The sequence below is a fragment of the Accipiter gentilis genome, chromosome 5 (genome assembly GCF_929443795.1).
Source record: "Accipiter gentilis chromosome 5, bAccGen1.1, whole genome shotgun sequence".
In the NCBI taxonomy this organism is placed as follows: domain Eukaryota; kingdom Metazoa; phylum Chordata; class Aves; order Accipitriformes; family Accipitridae; genus Astur; species Astur gentilis.
Genome location: NC_064884.1, coordinates 29453814 through 29469561, shown reverse-complemented (window position 1 = coordinate 29469561; position 15748 = coordinate 29453814). Strand labels below are relative to the sequence as shown.

The window sequence follows — 15748 nt, the reverse complement described above, 5'->3', positions numbered from 1 at the left end:
GCTGGTGGTTTCCATTGCCTCTTCAGAAAGGGAGCGGTTTAGTCCATTAAGTGGTAGGGAAGGAGATGGTGGGGGTGGGGGCATGAGTTTACAAGTAATCAAGATTTTCTAGGAAAAAAAAAAAAAAATTGGCTGCTGCAGCCTCACTCCTGATTTCTGTAAGGACATCCTTCTCTGAGTGCCAACAGGAAAACTCAAAACTGGAAAGCTTTGGAGCAGAGCTGATACAGAAACGGAAAAACACCGAGCAGTCCCCTTTGTGACTGGCAGGGAAATAGCTTTTCTTGACTCAGGAGTGCTCGCTGTACGCTGTGCTGGTATGTGCTCATTCTCAGTGACAGGGCATTCAGTGTGAGGGGATGACCTAGCTCAGAGATGGCTGATGAAGCTGTAATCCCAAGTAACTGTGCTCTCGCTGCACAGATGGCTGAGTCATTTCTGATTCAGCTCTGAGGCTGTCCCAGTTTAGTGACATCTTTTGGTGATGGTTTCCTTTAAAGCACTGTGCTCTTGAACATGTGGTGCAGCAGCTGCCTGTGAGCAGCCTGTTCTTTGGGCAAGGGTGACAACTAAGAGTGGCAGGCTCCTCAGCCATCTCAAGCTACACCATCCTCACTCCGCAGAGCCCCAGGACACTCATCCGCACTACAGAGATGAAGGGGTGTCCATGTTAGTGAGTTTGTTCTGCCCAACAGCCCAGAATAATCTCTACATTGTGCCTCCTGATGTATTTCCCCATGAGCAAGTGCTAGTGCATCTGAGATGGAGAGATCAGGGTTAACCATGGCTCAGCATACTGATTAATGCCATCTGTCCTAGGCTAATAGTTCCCTTAGGAAGACATGGGACTTTGTAGTATGCCTGTAAAAGAAACTGTGTATTTACAGTCTAATGGGTGTGATATTAAATAACCTCATTGGTAACTCCAATACAAGGTTGGTCTGGACTTAGTACACCTAAGGTTAGTCTGTGGTACACCAGGAGATGCTTGGTGCAGTAGACAAGCTTGGAGAAGGTAGAAGAAGGGAAAAGTGTTACGCTCTCCCATCAGTCCTGGGGACTGCCACAAAGTGGATCAGGTTTATTATGGCAACTTCAGGATTGGTCTAATTTATACGCCTGAAAAATTGCTCCAAACAAGCCACTTGAATGAACAGTTTGTTGCGTGGTGTCTCTCCCTCCCACTCCAATATGTTCCTTCCTCCCCTAGCGTGTCTCCTGGACAGGATGGCAGGGCAGGGAGACCTGACAGAGGGCTGACAGCTGATGGCTCCCTGCACTGCACTAGGCAATTTTAAGCAAACTATTGATACAGAAAGAGCTTAGAACCTTGTTACTAAAACATCTACATTTTTATCTCTTGGACATGTTGCCAGTGAGATATACAAAGCTCACCAGAAGACACCAGGCCTCCCAATCAGCTGACAGTTATTTCAGTGGGAGTTTCATAACTCTATCTAACTCTGCCCTAGCTAACATCGAAGAGTTTAGCATGCTGAAAACATTTTGATAGGAAGGCAAGCAATTAAAGTGCCTGCCCGACAGAGAGGACAGAGCAGGAGGGTGCCCAGATTGTGGTCTGACATCAGAGTTGCATAACTATAAGTAACAACTTGGTATTTTTGAAAAATCAATTTCTTGGTTAATGAACATACCCCACTGGCCAATCAGCTTATACAAGGAAGCACAGTGTTGATGCTGAATTTAGTAATAATACCCAGAGATTAAGATAAATGACCTACAATTGGCCCTGCTTTAAATAAGGGATAAATTTTAAACTCCTATCATACAATAATATGACATTTTGTACATCAAAAAGAAAAGACTATGTATAGGACATCATGAAACTTATTATTTAACTTGCAGCTTTAACTGTTTGATGTTGCTTATACAGGTAACAGAAGAGGTAATTATAGATGATACCAATATTCTTAGTTCCTCAGCATCTCCTATTAGTGTTTCTAGTTCATTAAAACATAGCTAATCTCTGAACTGTGTGGGAGAAGTTCATTCACAGTGGTTCTGTTCCTTTGGCAAAAAGACCAGAGAATAGCACATCATTTGACTCACCAATAAATAGAGGCTCTTTGTTTTTCCTTGGAGAAACTAATGCCTGCATGCTTCAGAGAAGAAACTTGAGGTTTGCCAGAGAGGGCTGTTGTGATAAAGATACACTTCTTCCCACCTTCTTAAAATCCTTCCTAATTGCTCAAAGTGCAAGTCTGTGAGAAGCCACGGGGTCAGCAAGACCTTGCTGGAGGACTGCAGTCAAATTGACTGAAGGTTCATGCTGCTTCCAGCCTAGACCCAGGCAGGATCTTCAGTGGTCCCAGCAACTGGGAGAACAACCCAAATGACCCCAGTGTGATCTTCAGTGGTCCCAGCAACTGGGAGAACAACCCAAATGACCCCAGTGTGAAGTACACAGCTAGGGCTAGAAGGCTTGAAACAGCAGGAGGAGGAGGAGAGTTAAGGCTGTAGCTTAATGATTGCTTTAAGCTGCCATAAACTGGCTCTGTGGCTGGAAGAAGCCATCCTAGCTTTCCTTTCCCTGCTCACACATTTCTGCTCTCTTCCTCATCTGACCACAAATATTCCTATAACTGCACAGTGACCAAGCAACCGATCCAGCAGAACACCATTTTTTTTTTCCTGAGTGACTTTTAACTCAGATAATTTCCATTATTTGTTTCATCACTCTACTGCACAAACATTTGTGCTGGCAAAAATCAAAGAGCTACAGAGAGGCTGGATTTCACCTTTTGTCACTAAAGCTGTTAGGTATGAGCCATGAAGGTATAAACTGGTTGTGAAAGTATAGCATTAGTGTTAAGGTGGTTAGTGTAAGTAGAATCCCAGCTGAGCTAGCATTCAGCCTGCTTATTCATAGATCAGCCTGCCTCTTCTTGCAAGCCTCGTTCACCATACAACATCCAGTTTCTGCAATAGATGTGGCAGACAGTAGCTTCTTGCGCTATTTCATCCCAGAGCAGGTCAGACAAGACACTGAGTGAGGGACCTTCTCGCAAGGAGCAAAGTAGGGTGAGACTCTGACTGACTCTGTGTTTGTGGAGGGAAAGGGGTTTCGCAGTGCCTTCCCTCCAAGTGCTTAGTTTGTAAACTCAGTGCCATTATTTTCACAAAACTTACAGGGTGCAATGTATGTGTTTACAATGTATTCACAACCCTTTGAAAGTTGGTAGATGGCAAAGAGAAGTGTGGTCCCATGGCCAATTGAAGTGAGCTGGATTTCAAGCTCTGCCACACCTGCTGTTCTCCACGTGACTTTTGGCAAGGCTCAGTCTCTCTGTGCTTCAGTTTCCTACTTGTTCAATGAGAAGAATGTATTTTTGTTTTGAGGACAATAAATTAATACACGTTAGTGAGACACCTGAGTGCCAGAAGGATTGGAGCAGTCACCCAAACAGCTCACATGTGCGCACAAAAATGGCAGCAGTCGTAACTCTGCAACTGCGCTTCCCAGAACACTGGAAATGGTCACAGATGCTATAAGCACCATTCCATCATTTTCTGGCCAGGGAGAACTTGTTAGAGAAGCCTGAAGTGTGCTGAAAGCTACACTACACATGCCACAGTCACCCATGACCTAGTGACTTGAAACTGTGGCTCAGTACTACTATCTTGTTCTGAGCAGATACAGTTTGTTAGGTTGTCCTGATTACTCAAAACTTTATTTTCTGCCCTAAAGTAGCAATTCTCATTGATTTAAAATTTATAAATGCCTTTCCTTCATCACTTGGTATTATGTATTGCTCAAGACAGCCTTTTTATGAGATTACTAAATAATCATCAGTGCTGTAAACCACAGTTCTGATGGGATAAATACTGGTATCGATGACTGAATTAATTCCCAGCATGTTTCTTTTGGGTTTAGCGGTGTTACACAAGAGGCATACTGAGTCCCACAGGTCACCAGTAATGACATGAATTACCTGTAGGGCAAATGAATGAGATGAATAATATTATTAATGTTAAGTACCTTTAAAAAGTAATTGCAATAAAACCATCTTACCATCTAAGTAAGCTTTTAATGGAAGTATTTGATTGTTGAAGAGATAATTTTAAAATTATTTTTAAATTATATGTTGACTGGATCTACCTAAACATTTCTGGGGTCATCCCAAGATGGCTCTACTTTATGTATATGCCAGACACCAAAGCCAGGAAGTTACTCTCAATTTTATCCTAGACACCAGTCTATCCTAGACTATCCCCACATGTTTACCACAGTAACTGCAGTGCTGGCTTTCTATAACCAAACATTAGAGCTATCAATCAAAAATGAATACAGAATGTAACTCAGCAAAATCCCTAAAACCGCCTAGTTTTCATCATTGCTACCCAATGGATTGGTTGACAATCATCTTTGTTACCCAGTCTCGGGACATTTAATAGGAAAGCAGAACAAAACCCAACTTTATCTCAACCTTTGTGCAAGAATAAAACACTTAGGTGCGATGCGGAGATTTTTATCAAGCAGTGTGTTTAAAGTAGTAGCTTACTCCTAGGATTTAATTTCCGGCGCTTGTGAGCTGACTGAATTCTCTGTGAACACGATACGTTAACCACATCTCTTGACCACCACAAAGCTGCCTGCAGGTGACTGCAGCGATGGCGTTTTCTTTCCACTGAAAAAGCCACCGCCGTTCGATCAGGCTGGGAAAAAAATCGTTTGCAAACCAGGAGGCCGTCTCTAACGGGCACTAGACAAGGGACTTCTCCATGGCGAACGTGCACGTCAGTCCTCACGCCTGAAATGGATCGGTTTAAACCGGATTCAGAACCGCCTCTCTGGCCTATGTGTCTTCTGTTTATAAGGTCGACTTTTCCTCTGATGAATGTGGCTGCTACTAGTGCCATACGAGCCGAAAAGGGGCACTGGAAATGTGGAAAACACCGCTGTCACCCCAACGGCAGGATGTATTTTGGACACCACCCCCACCACCCCCCCCCGCTCCGCGCTGGGCAGGGCGGGTCAAGCCGTACCCTCGCGCTCAAGGCGGGCTCACCACAGCCGAGGTGGCGGTTCAACGCGCCGAAGCTCAGCGCCCGAACTGGACGGCCCCCGCAGGCTCTCTCTCCCTCCCGCGGCCCCGGGCGGCCGTCGGGGGCGGCCTGGGCGGGCGGCGCCCGTTGCCCGCCCCGGCGGCTCCCGCTGTGGAAAAGCGGCGGTTGCGGCTTGCGGCGCGGCGCGGGAGACGGCGGCCCGCCCCTCGGGCGGCAGGCCGGGCCTCGACGGCCGAGACTTGCTCAAAGCCAGGGACGCCAGCCGCTGCCCGCGCCCCCAGCACGGCCGCTGCGGCCGGGAGCGACGCGCAGAGCGCAGGCCCGTGTCCCCTCCGGCTCGCCGTAGCGCCGCCGCCCCCTGCCAGCAGGGTCGCCCTTCGGCCCCGTGGCTGAGGAGCGGCGGGGGCCGCCGTGACGTCTCCCGAGTCGCGTGGCGGCCGGGTGACGCACGCGGAAGCCGCCGCGAGGCACCGCTCGCGATTGTGCCACGGCAGCGGTGGCAGATCCCGGGCGAGGGCGGGCGGGGGGGGGGGGGGGAGGGGGGAGGAGGTTCCTCCACCGCGCATGCGGCGCCGGGATGGAGCCGTGAGTGGTGGGCGGGGGAGGAGCGGGGTGGTCGCCGCTCGCTGGCGCGCGCCGGGGGCGAGCGAGCGGGGCGCGAGGCCGCGGCGGGGACCCTCGCGCGTGGCGGGCGGGGCGCGGGGAGGGCGGCGGGGAGCGGGTCTGCCCTCGGGCTCGGGCGCCGGCGGCGGGAACGGCCGTTCAACGGCCGGCGGGGAGCCTGGCGGCGGGGAGCGGTCCGCTCGGTCTCGGGGGGCACGCACCCACCCACCCGAGGCTGCCGGGAGCGGGAGCGGGAGCGGGGAGAAGAAATGCCTTCCTCTGGCCGGGTGCGGTGATTGGAGCTTTTCCCCTGTAGAGAGCTGAACCCTGTCATTCAGTTTGTACACGTTAATGAATCTCATTAACGAAATAAGATCACCGAGGGGTAAATTACTGTTCCTGAGGCCACGGCTCGCCAGTCAGAAACCTGAGAGTGACCACCCACCTACTCCTTTAGAGGAACGCTGCCCGTTTTGCTCCTCTGTGGTGAATGAACCCCCCTGTGTTCTGTAACCCATACTCTCAGATGGTGCCTGTTAAGGAAAAAGAAAAACTTGTTTTCCCGGATCTGTCTTCACATCGACAGAGCCGTAGTCGTGACTAATTATTCAGGCTTCAATGAATACAACGAACGAAGCCAAACCCACCCCACACGGGTGATCTGTTTAGCATAGTAATGGTTAGCTGTCAGTCGTCATATAACAGTACTACGTAGTTCTGTTAATATTAGTTGTATGCATCTTTTTATGTAGTCATGTGCTGCCTCTTTAGCTATTAACCATTGTGGCATACGTCTGAAGGAAGTTGTTCAAGGTCTTCTGAGGGACACCAGTGCAAGCAATGTCTTTAAACTGTGAGAAAGCGCCGTGTGTACAGATAGACCCAGTACTATGAATATAGGTAGCATGTATAATAATTTAAATCAAAGTGGTTTTGATGGTTTTGTTTGAGGGTGAGCCCAAAATAGAAAAGAGCAGTTGGAGGCAGAGACATTGAGGCCAGTATGTCAGAAAAACTGCTATGCATAAAAGTGAGTTATTTCTGATTTTAATATCAACTCTGTGCTACCTGCTGCTTAATCCCAATTTTGTGACAGCCCTCCCATCTGTGAAATGAGATTCTTAAGTGAAAATTATTGTGTAAAAGGCTCTTTATTTTTTCATGATGGTCTTTAGCAAAGACTGTGTTGTACAGGCATGAGAAGTGATTTGAAGATGAGGAATAGCCTGAGAAACATTGTGGTTAACCATTTCAGCCAAAACTGTACTCAAAGAGCAAGAGTTAACCTACCTTTAGATCTCATATACAAATGGCTACTGAAAGATTGCAGTTGTTATGGGTGTGCGTTTCCATAGTTCACTCTATCACAGATTGCGTTAGTGCAGTTTAGTTTTTACTGACTACTATTTGAGACGTCCAAGTATAATATTTCTCTGTTTGTATCTCAGTGCTTTCTGCTCCTTTGCAATTAGTTTCAGAGATATCCAATTTAATTATAAAATCTTTAGTTTCTGTCTGAGTTGGGATGAAACTCAGTACAGGTGGTAAAAGCTGCCTGAAAAATCTGCAGACACTTGGATGGCTAGTCTTGAGCTTTGGACTGCCTTGGCTAGGCCGATTAAAGCATCTTCCATTGGTAAAGCAAAGCACAGTTCTTTATGCATTTGAACAGGTGCTTCCAGAGTGACCGTCCTTTTTTGCTTTTCCCAAAAATGCCTTTCAAACATTTTATTCTTTATTAGGCCTTTCAGATGTGAGAAAGAAGCTGTTAGTGGGGGATCATCAACTTGCATCAACTTGTATATTCCTAAATTTTATATAATCTCTTTCCAAAAGGCAGATGTTGAACAACGAACATACAGGAAGATTATTTTATCTGCTTTGTATGTGAGCTGGTGATAGGCTGAAATGAGACTCTTAAAGCATACAAGGAAATTCTGTTATTGCAGCGAGGGGCAATGAAGAATACATCATCCGACGGGAATGCTATAAATTGCTGTTTGCTGTCATGATAAATGTAGTTAAGATTTGGCCAGCTTCTTACATTTGCTCTTACAAAAAGTGTCCACTTTGCCTTACTGACCTGTAAAGTAGCACATACAGTCAGTGGCTTAAATGAGACTTCAGGAGTACCAGTATAAAAGAAGAAGGGAAAACACAGAGTGTGTCCCTACTCTCTCTGGTCTTGTCTCTTTAAGTGCCAGCGTGACTGTGCTTAGGTAGGTGTACACCTACCCATTTTGACTACTGGGTGTTGCACCACCTGGAGAGGAGTTGGAATAAAAAATGAGCCAATGTCTGGAACATGTTTCTTCAAAAGCTTGCAAGCGCATCTGTACTCTGGCACGTGAGTGAATCAGGGTGGTTAAACTGCCAATAGCTGTAACCCTGTCAGTGTTGGCTGGGTGGTGAACTCTGGTGACTTTCCTGTAAGGACTGTGGAGGTGAAGCTGCTGTTGGTGTTCACGTTATGCATTTTGAAAGTCTGCAAAAACTTGGAAATCAGGAGGCTTATCAAAAGAACGAAGGATATGCATAGCATGTCAGAAGTATCCTGCATCAGACTGCAGCTGTTAAGTGGATGCCCAGATGTAAGCTGTTAAGAACAGCATGAGCATGTCATACTTTCCTGCATGTATATGATACTCTTCCAGCCGTCAGCTATTCTTGACCCATGAACTTTCCCATCCAGACCTAGTTTCTGTGTACTGAGTGATCCTCAGTGTGTGCTCGGTATCCACTTGAACCCTTATAGTTAATTTAGGCATATCAACAATTTATGTACGATTTTTATATAATCAAGGATTTTCTTCTTAAGATTAGTATTTTGGTATCTCAAGATACTATCCCATACTTAGGCAGACAAGGAATACCAGGTCATCTGTGGAACTGAAGGAGCCCTTGGAACGGACAGGAAAATGTACCTTAGTTAGTTGTTTTAGTACCGGTACAGATGTAACAGCTTTAAAGTGGTTTAAGTGCATGAAGGCTGAGGTGTTAAGACATTGATTTAAGGAAAATACTGTCATTATATCCCTGCAAAAGTTGTGCACACAAGTTCTGGTTTGAAATGCCTCTATTAATTGGCATTTTTCAAAGTCAACTTAAAATCATATTTGTCTGTGAGACAATCTCTGTGACAGAGGTCTGATCTGTTCCTGTTTATGATTGTGATAATTTCATGTACAATTTACCTTTTTTGGCTGTACAATCTGCTTGCTATTATGACTTCTTTGACTGGTGCGGGGTTTTTGCTCCACATAATGGTGTGTTTGCAGGTACTGTGCCGGGAGTCCTGGACAGCCAGTTTGTGCAAACTTGTAACATTTACAGTTACTTGCTTGCAGTTCTCACTACTTCTGTGGGGTTTTCCTCCCTTCCTCACCTCCTTTGTGAGTTAAATTAAGATTTGGATGTTTCAAACTCTACAGTAAAGGAATAATGTAATTATTTTTGTAGTGTCTCATTTGGAGAGAATGCAGTGATTCTTAAAGAAAATAGAGGTTATTCTTAAATCCTTTTACTGGTTTAAAGTGAATTGTTTGCCTTGCTTTTAAGGGCTGCCAGGCATGCAGGCATGGGGTACCTGGTCCCAGAATTCAGGCTGGGCTTATGGAAAGGATTCCACCGCTTTTTTTGGCATTTCTTCATTAGTGTAGTGAACCAGTAAGAGCACCATTCAGCTGGTGAAAAGAAGTTTCATTCCAAGCTGAAAGGGAGCACTGTCATTAAAGTCTTATGCTTTCATTTCTTTCCGTGATGGTGCTCATGCAACTTTGTTGGAAAATAATACCACCCCACCACCCCCCTCCCAATTCTACAGCTTTCCCATATAAACTATACACCTTTCTATGTTCATACCTACTGGAACAGCAGTAGAAAATGAGCTATACAGTGGCTCAGTTCTGGCATAACTCAAAACAACATGTTGGCTGTATTTTGAGACATGGTGGATTGGTCCTTTTGTTGAACTATGCATTTACCAGAAAGGAAGATAGAGAAGGGGTACATTATGTAGGATTAATTCTTTGATGGTATTTCCCTTAAGCTAACTGAACTGGAAGTTACCTGTTCCAAGAGAATACAATTTGTCCTTTCAATACTTTTTCCCCCCCTCTATTTTGTCTTTAACCTAATGATAACCACCAAACAGTTGTGGAAGAGATGTCGTTGCTTTTATGTGTATTTGTATTTAAGTGTCTAATAATAAACTTAAGTTCAGGTTTCTTTTTCCTAAGCTTTGGTGGAGCTCAGACAAGAATGCAGAGCCTGAGCATGCACATCTAGCAGATCGGGAGTTCTGCCTTACTCCTTGTTAGGGGTGATCCTGCAGGGATGAAGTCTATGTATAGGGTGTAGAAAACTCATCAAGATCCTGTGCAGGTAACTGAGTTGTTAGTGATGTCAGTCCCTTTGGGTTAAGCTGTCATTGCAGCAAACATGCTATCTTGGATGTTTAAATTATTAATGTATGAACAAAAAAAATGTAACTTTTTCTCCCTCTAAAAAAGGCTTTCTCTTGCTCAAGTCTTAGGACAATAGAAAACCCTAGCATGGAAAGAATGAGCAAAATTCAGACATTTTGGGGCACCGATGTGCGTGCACATACACATGTCTAATAATTCCTAGTAGTTATCCTTGCTCTATAAAGCAGCATTAATTTTTTTTCTTCGTGTTACATGTTACCTCAGCATTTGGTTTAATTTTCTTTGTGGAGGAATGAATGGCACCTATTCCCCCCCCCCCCCCCCCCCCCCTATAGAAATAATGACTGACAGCTAAATCTGTGCTTTCTTTTGCTTCCTGTAGGCTGGCACCGATGCGATTATATACACTGTCCAAACGACATTTTGTTCTGGTCTTTGTAGTATTCTTTGTTTGTTTTGGTCTGACAGTCTTCATAGGAATAGCAGGTAAGGATGTTGTCTTTTTAAAAGATTACAATTCTTGTGTGCTTTGTCTAAAACTGTTGGTATTTACAGATTTATTTAAATGCTAATGAGCTTACTTGCCCCTGAGATATCTGAGGAAGCATTACTTTTGACAGGGAGGGGGAAGTGTTTCTTCCATCTCATTTTTTCATAGGAGTACTACCTACGCAGATTTGATATTTGCAACTGCTTTGCAGGGGAGAGTCAGTAAAGTAAAACAAAACTATCTTTGCTGTAACATAATTTTTCAGCAGACTGCTACATTAATTTTCTTCTTTGTATTTCAATCTGTAAAATGGTGGTGCTAATACTTGGTTTCCTGCGACGAAATTGATAACTGTTTGTAAAGCCTTCTAAATGCTTGGGTGATAAATGCCACAGAAATATAAAATATTTTAGTAATGTAAAAATATGAACTTACACATTGTCGAACATATGTAAGCTTAGGTCTCTGGTTTCAAAGACCTTTGTGTGAGTCATGATGTGGGAGGCTGTGAGGCTAAGCACTTATCCTGGAGATCAGAGAGATTTGTGGAAATCTGGTCAACAAAGATGCAGAGTGTCATTAGGCAGATGGAAAGCGTGGGAGCCCTCTGTATTTCATGCCAGAGAGCTTTTCCAGGTCTAAACCGTACTTGATAAAGAAGTCATCATGCTGTCGCTGCAGTGCTAATAAGCTAATACTCTGCTGTCAGGGTAGCTTTGTCAACACAGAAGTTAAGCGACAGACAGGGAGGGGGGAAGGGAGGGACTTGTACTCATTAAGCAACCTGCCCCCCATGTAAGAATTATTTAAAGACGTTATCACCTCCCCCTACTTTACTGCTTTCTCTTGTGCCACTCTTGACACCTCTTGACCTGTCTGTAGGGTTGTCTCTATCTCTGCTCTATCCTTCACTTCTTTAAAATGAGATGGACTGCCCAGGCCTGGAACTCCTCTGCTCCTGCCTGCCTTGGAAAGAAGTGGGGATTAATGGGAGGCAGCTGTTTGGGCTTTTTGTGTCCATCGGTGCCTTGTAGGCAGTACATTCTTCATAATAGCATTAAATAATAAAATTTGTCTGTGAAATAAAACCTCTTTTCCTGCTGTTTGATTTATTGCAGCAGCCTAAGGTCCAAACAGACTTTCAGTTCTTAAAGGTTAACTGCCGATATTCCTGTGACTTGCCTAAGGATGCTGAAGGGCATTATTTGGCCACTAAAATACTGTATAAATACATTTGCAAAAATGCATTTTATAGTAATGATAAAGGAAAAAAACATGGAATTACTCAGTTGCGTGTCATTTGGCTTAAAAAGCGAACCATATTTGTAGCTGTGTGTTTATACTGCCCAGTTGCAAGAAATGCAAGAAAGTTGCTTTACAGAAGACCAAAAAGCAGTGCTCCTGGAAGAGAAAACTGAGCATTTCATTCTTAATCGGTAGCAGAACCTGAAAGAGAGCTGTGTTGGTGTGTCACATTGTGTCTGCGTGCAGAGTCATCTGATGATGTGGTTGCCTTTGGTCTGGGGGACTTGTCTGCTGTAAGCAACACTTGGTCATCTGTACCCTGCTGGGGTCCCAGGACTTGGCTGAGATCCCCTTCAGGAACTGGCACGGCTGGGGGACTCTTGTCCTCCTGAGATTGGTTTGCTGGATAGTTTTGTTGACCGAGTGTGAACACAGTTCATTATTATAACTTAATTATTTTTAAAAGAATGCTGTTTACCTTGGGAGGAGACCCACTGAACATTTACTGTGATGTTTTTCGATGGCTTTTGTTGACAGCTCCTTGCTTCCTGTGAATAGAGGGAGGGGCACTAACAATAGAGTGCTCCCTCATTAATGGGTGCAGTCTGAGCAAAACTCACCAAACCTACTAAGTAAATGAAAAAGTGGAAGATACGTCCATATTTTCTGTGCTACTTGAATATCCCATTGCCCATAATCAACAGCTCTATCTGCAGTTTGGGAAGCCTAGCAGAAGTCTTGCTTCTCATCTGAGAAAACAAGATAGTTTAATCTGAGGTGGCTGTTGCTCTTCAGTTCTTGTAACCCAAGACAGACACAGACTTATTATGCTTTTTTTCCCAAGTTACACTTACTTTCTTTCCCTTTTCCCAATGGGTCTGTGTTACCTTTGGGGTGAAACAAGTGTAAGGAAAATCCAAGGTGCAGAGCTCGTTTTCTGTACCTGCACAGTTTTCCTGTTCACCACCTCAGGGTGGTTCTTCGCTTTCAGATGTGATTCTGTGAACTGAACAAGACTAAAAGAAAAACAATAACAAAGTAATTTAATCACCATTTTTTAATAATATGACCACAGCATTGTTTTGGTTAGTTGCTTTAAAAAGCTTTAATCTATTGCTTGCTAGAGGAGCAGCAGTTATAGCAGTAGAACCTCATTATTTTTTTGATTGCTGCTCTTGAAAACAGGGACTATGATCTTTCTGCCCCAATATTGGTTCATATCTTCTGGTAACAAGAACCTTTTTAAAAAGGCTCATTTTATTATTTTTTTTTTTTAAGACTTAGTTACTGAAATATGATGACTTATCAACTGTGAGCACTTACTGAAATTGAATTATGCTTTTCAAAACAAAAATGCCTTCCAAAACTCTACCCTATTTATACGTACTTCAGAACCGGAAAGTTCAATGATGCAGAACAGACTTTATAGTGGATGGGTCTTAGTGAAGTTGAACTGTAATTCTAATATGAAACTTTGAGTGTGATGGGTGAAATTCTTCATGTTTCCATTTAGAGTCTGTGAGATGGTTAGTATTATAATTAGAGTGGTTATAGAAGCCCAAGTAATGCTGCATGTTTAGAGCTGTTGTGGCAGCTAATCTAAAGTACTTGCGCAGAATGATCCCATGTTGGTCATTTATAAAGTTCCTTCTTTTCCATTGTTTCTCTGTAGTAACTTTGAAGTCCACGGTCTTTGTGAAAAACTGCTTTTCTTGCATATTTTTTTTAATGCTGTTTGTGGCTGAAACAGCATGTTTTGAGGATTAATAAATTACATTAAATTGCCAGGCTGAATACATAAGGGAGAGACCATTTGGACAGAGAAATCTTACCATGACTGGGAAGCCTCTAGAGTGACCCAAATATACACAAATACACATCCTGCCTATGTACCTACCTGCTATACATCTCTGTGTTTGTTAACACCCCAGTATATAGATACAGACCTTTCCCTACTCTTCCCTTTCATTTTTTTGGTTTAGTCCTTTTGCTTATGTACATATGCACGCATGAGTACATACTTTTGACTATGTACATACATGCATGCATTCCTCTTCTCCCCAGTACCATGTGTTCTTGCATACCTAAGAAGGCTAAGGGGAAACTGTACCACTGTCTACAGCAACCTTATCAGAGGATACACAGAAGATGGGGCTAGGCTCTTCTCAGAGGTGCATGATAGGGTGAGAGGCAACAGACACAAGCTGGAACACAAGAAATTCCAGTTAGATATTAGGAAATTTTTCTTACCATAAGGGTGATTAAATACTGGAACAGGTTGCCCAGGGAGGTTGTTGGAGTCTCTGTCCTTAGAGATGTTCAAGACTTGACTGGACATGGCCCTGAGCAACCTGATCTAATTAAACAAGAACGTGGACTAGATGGCCCCTGGAGGTCTCTTCTAACATAAATTATGATTTTATTGCTTCCCATTTACTGCATACAGAATTAGAGGTAGGGTGTGAGTAGATGGAGGCAGTTGATCGTACATATTAAGTGTGTTTGTCTGTATCCAGAATGATTGGAGGAATGGTTGCATAAAAAGTCTGGTAGCGAGCTGAACATCTCCCACTACAATTGGACATGAAACTCCATTGATTAATTGGATTGTCTGTTTTAGGAGAAATTGTTTATAGAACTTTTATACAATTATGTTTATTTATGTGATGACGTACACAATATATTATAGCCCCAGATTTCTGTAGAGAAGGAGGGGCCCAATCTGAGTGGATTGAGAAGTGTTCCTAAACAAACATGTGGGTATCTTGGCCTGAACAGACTGATACAATGATAATCCAGCACTAGCCAGAAGGTACTGTTATTTTGATTGTACAAGCAAGTACACTACATGTACATAAAAAGGCATTAGCATCATGCACTCAAATACGATGGGATGTGTTTGCCCTGGTACCCAAGCCTTGAGTGCAGTGCATTATGGATGCTATGTGAATCAGGTGATGGTAGCAGTTTGGCTATAGAAACTTTATAGTGCAATTAGATATCCTGGTTTTTCAGGTAGTTTTTGCAGCCCTTGTTGAGCTTCAGGTTGCTGCAACAACAGTGCCACTGGTGCTTAGCTAGCTTTTTCTGTAGCTGAGTACTTTCATGACTGCAGTGTACAGCTTAGCTTGGGGAAAATAGTGTGGTTTGCTGTAGTTAGAGTACACATGCTGGGTTTGCATACATGCTGACATGGAGTTCTTGATTTATAATTTACTTCCTATTTAATCATGCCTAGAAATACTATGGCAGAGAGGCTTAAAGGAACATTCAGGCCAAGTTTATTAGTGATATTGAAATGTCTAAGCGATTTACTCTTCAGCTTAAACACTGAAAAGTGGGATAATATTTACCTGCTTTGCAGGGAGGCATTTTGTACAGTCTTTTGAAATCCTATATTTACATCATTACTTATCAGTAATACGCATACTTCAATATTGTTTTCTTTCTTCCTTCTTATATATTGTGTAGGTCCTAATGTAATTGAAACTTCTGTGGCAAGAACTGACTTAAATAACACCCTAAAGGTAAGAGTTAATAAGTATTGTTGGATTACATGAATGGCTTTATTTGATGTCAGTAATATTAAACATACCCCTCCTTCCCCCCCACTTATTTTAAGTATTTTAATTTTTCCTGGAAAACTTCTTGGTCACATGGTGCTTTCCCATTTCAAATTGAATGTGCAATATTGTAGTACCACTGTGTTATTTCATGAGTGGCCCAGCAGCAATTTCTAGTCTCTTACTTTTGTCCAAGACATGGGATCTGGCTTCCTAACATGAACCTTCACCTTCATTTTCTTGAAAGCTTTCATATTTTGGTTCTCAGTTCTTGCATTTTTATTTCTGTCTAGCTCTTCACTGTCAAACTAATATCTAAAGTAATTTTTGTCAAAGTGCTAAAAAGGTTTTGTTCTTCTGTTTTGATTTTTTTTAAAGTAAGTTTTCATTAA

General features: G+C 43.3%; 1 protein-coding gene across 8 annotated transcripts in view; it reads left to right on the top strand.

Annotated features, from left to right (window-relative positions):
• TMEM181 (transmembrane protein 181) overlaps positions 1–15748 on the top strand; it is a 38142-nt gene that overhangs the window by 2883 nt on the left and 19511 nt on the right. For 3 of the 8 annotated variants that reach the window (XM_049800427.1, XM_049800426.1, XM_049800424.1), the window contains exons 2-3: positions 10441–10544; positions 15265–15320. In XM_049800427.1, the coding sequence (XP_049656384.1) occupies positions 10441–10544; positions 15265–15320 (160 nt within the window). Of the gene's footprint in view, positions 1–5553; positions 5614–6123; positions 10015–10440; positions 10545–15264; positions 15321–15748 lie in introns of those variants that run through there. The other 5 variants (XM_049800431.1, XM_049800430.1, XM_049800428.1 and 2 more) reach the window with 5 other exon arrangements.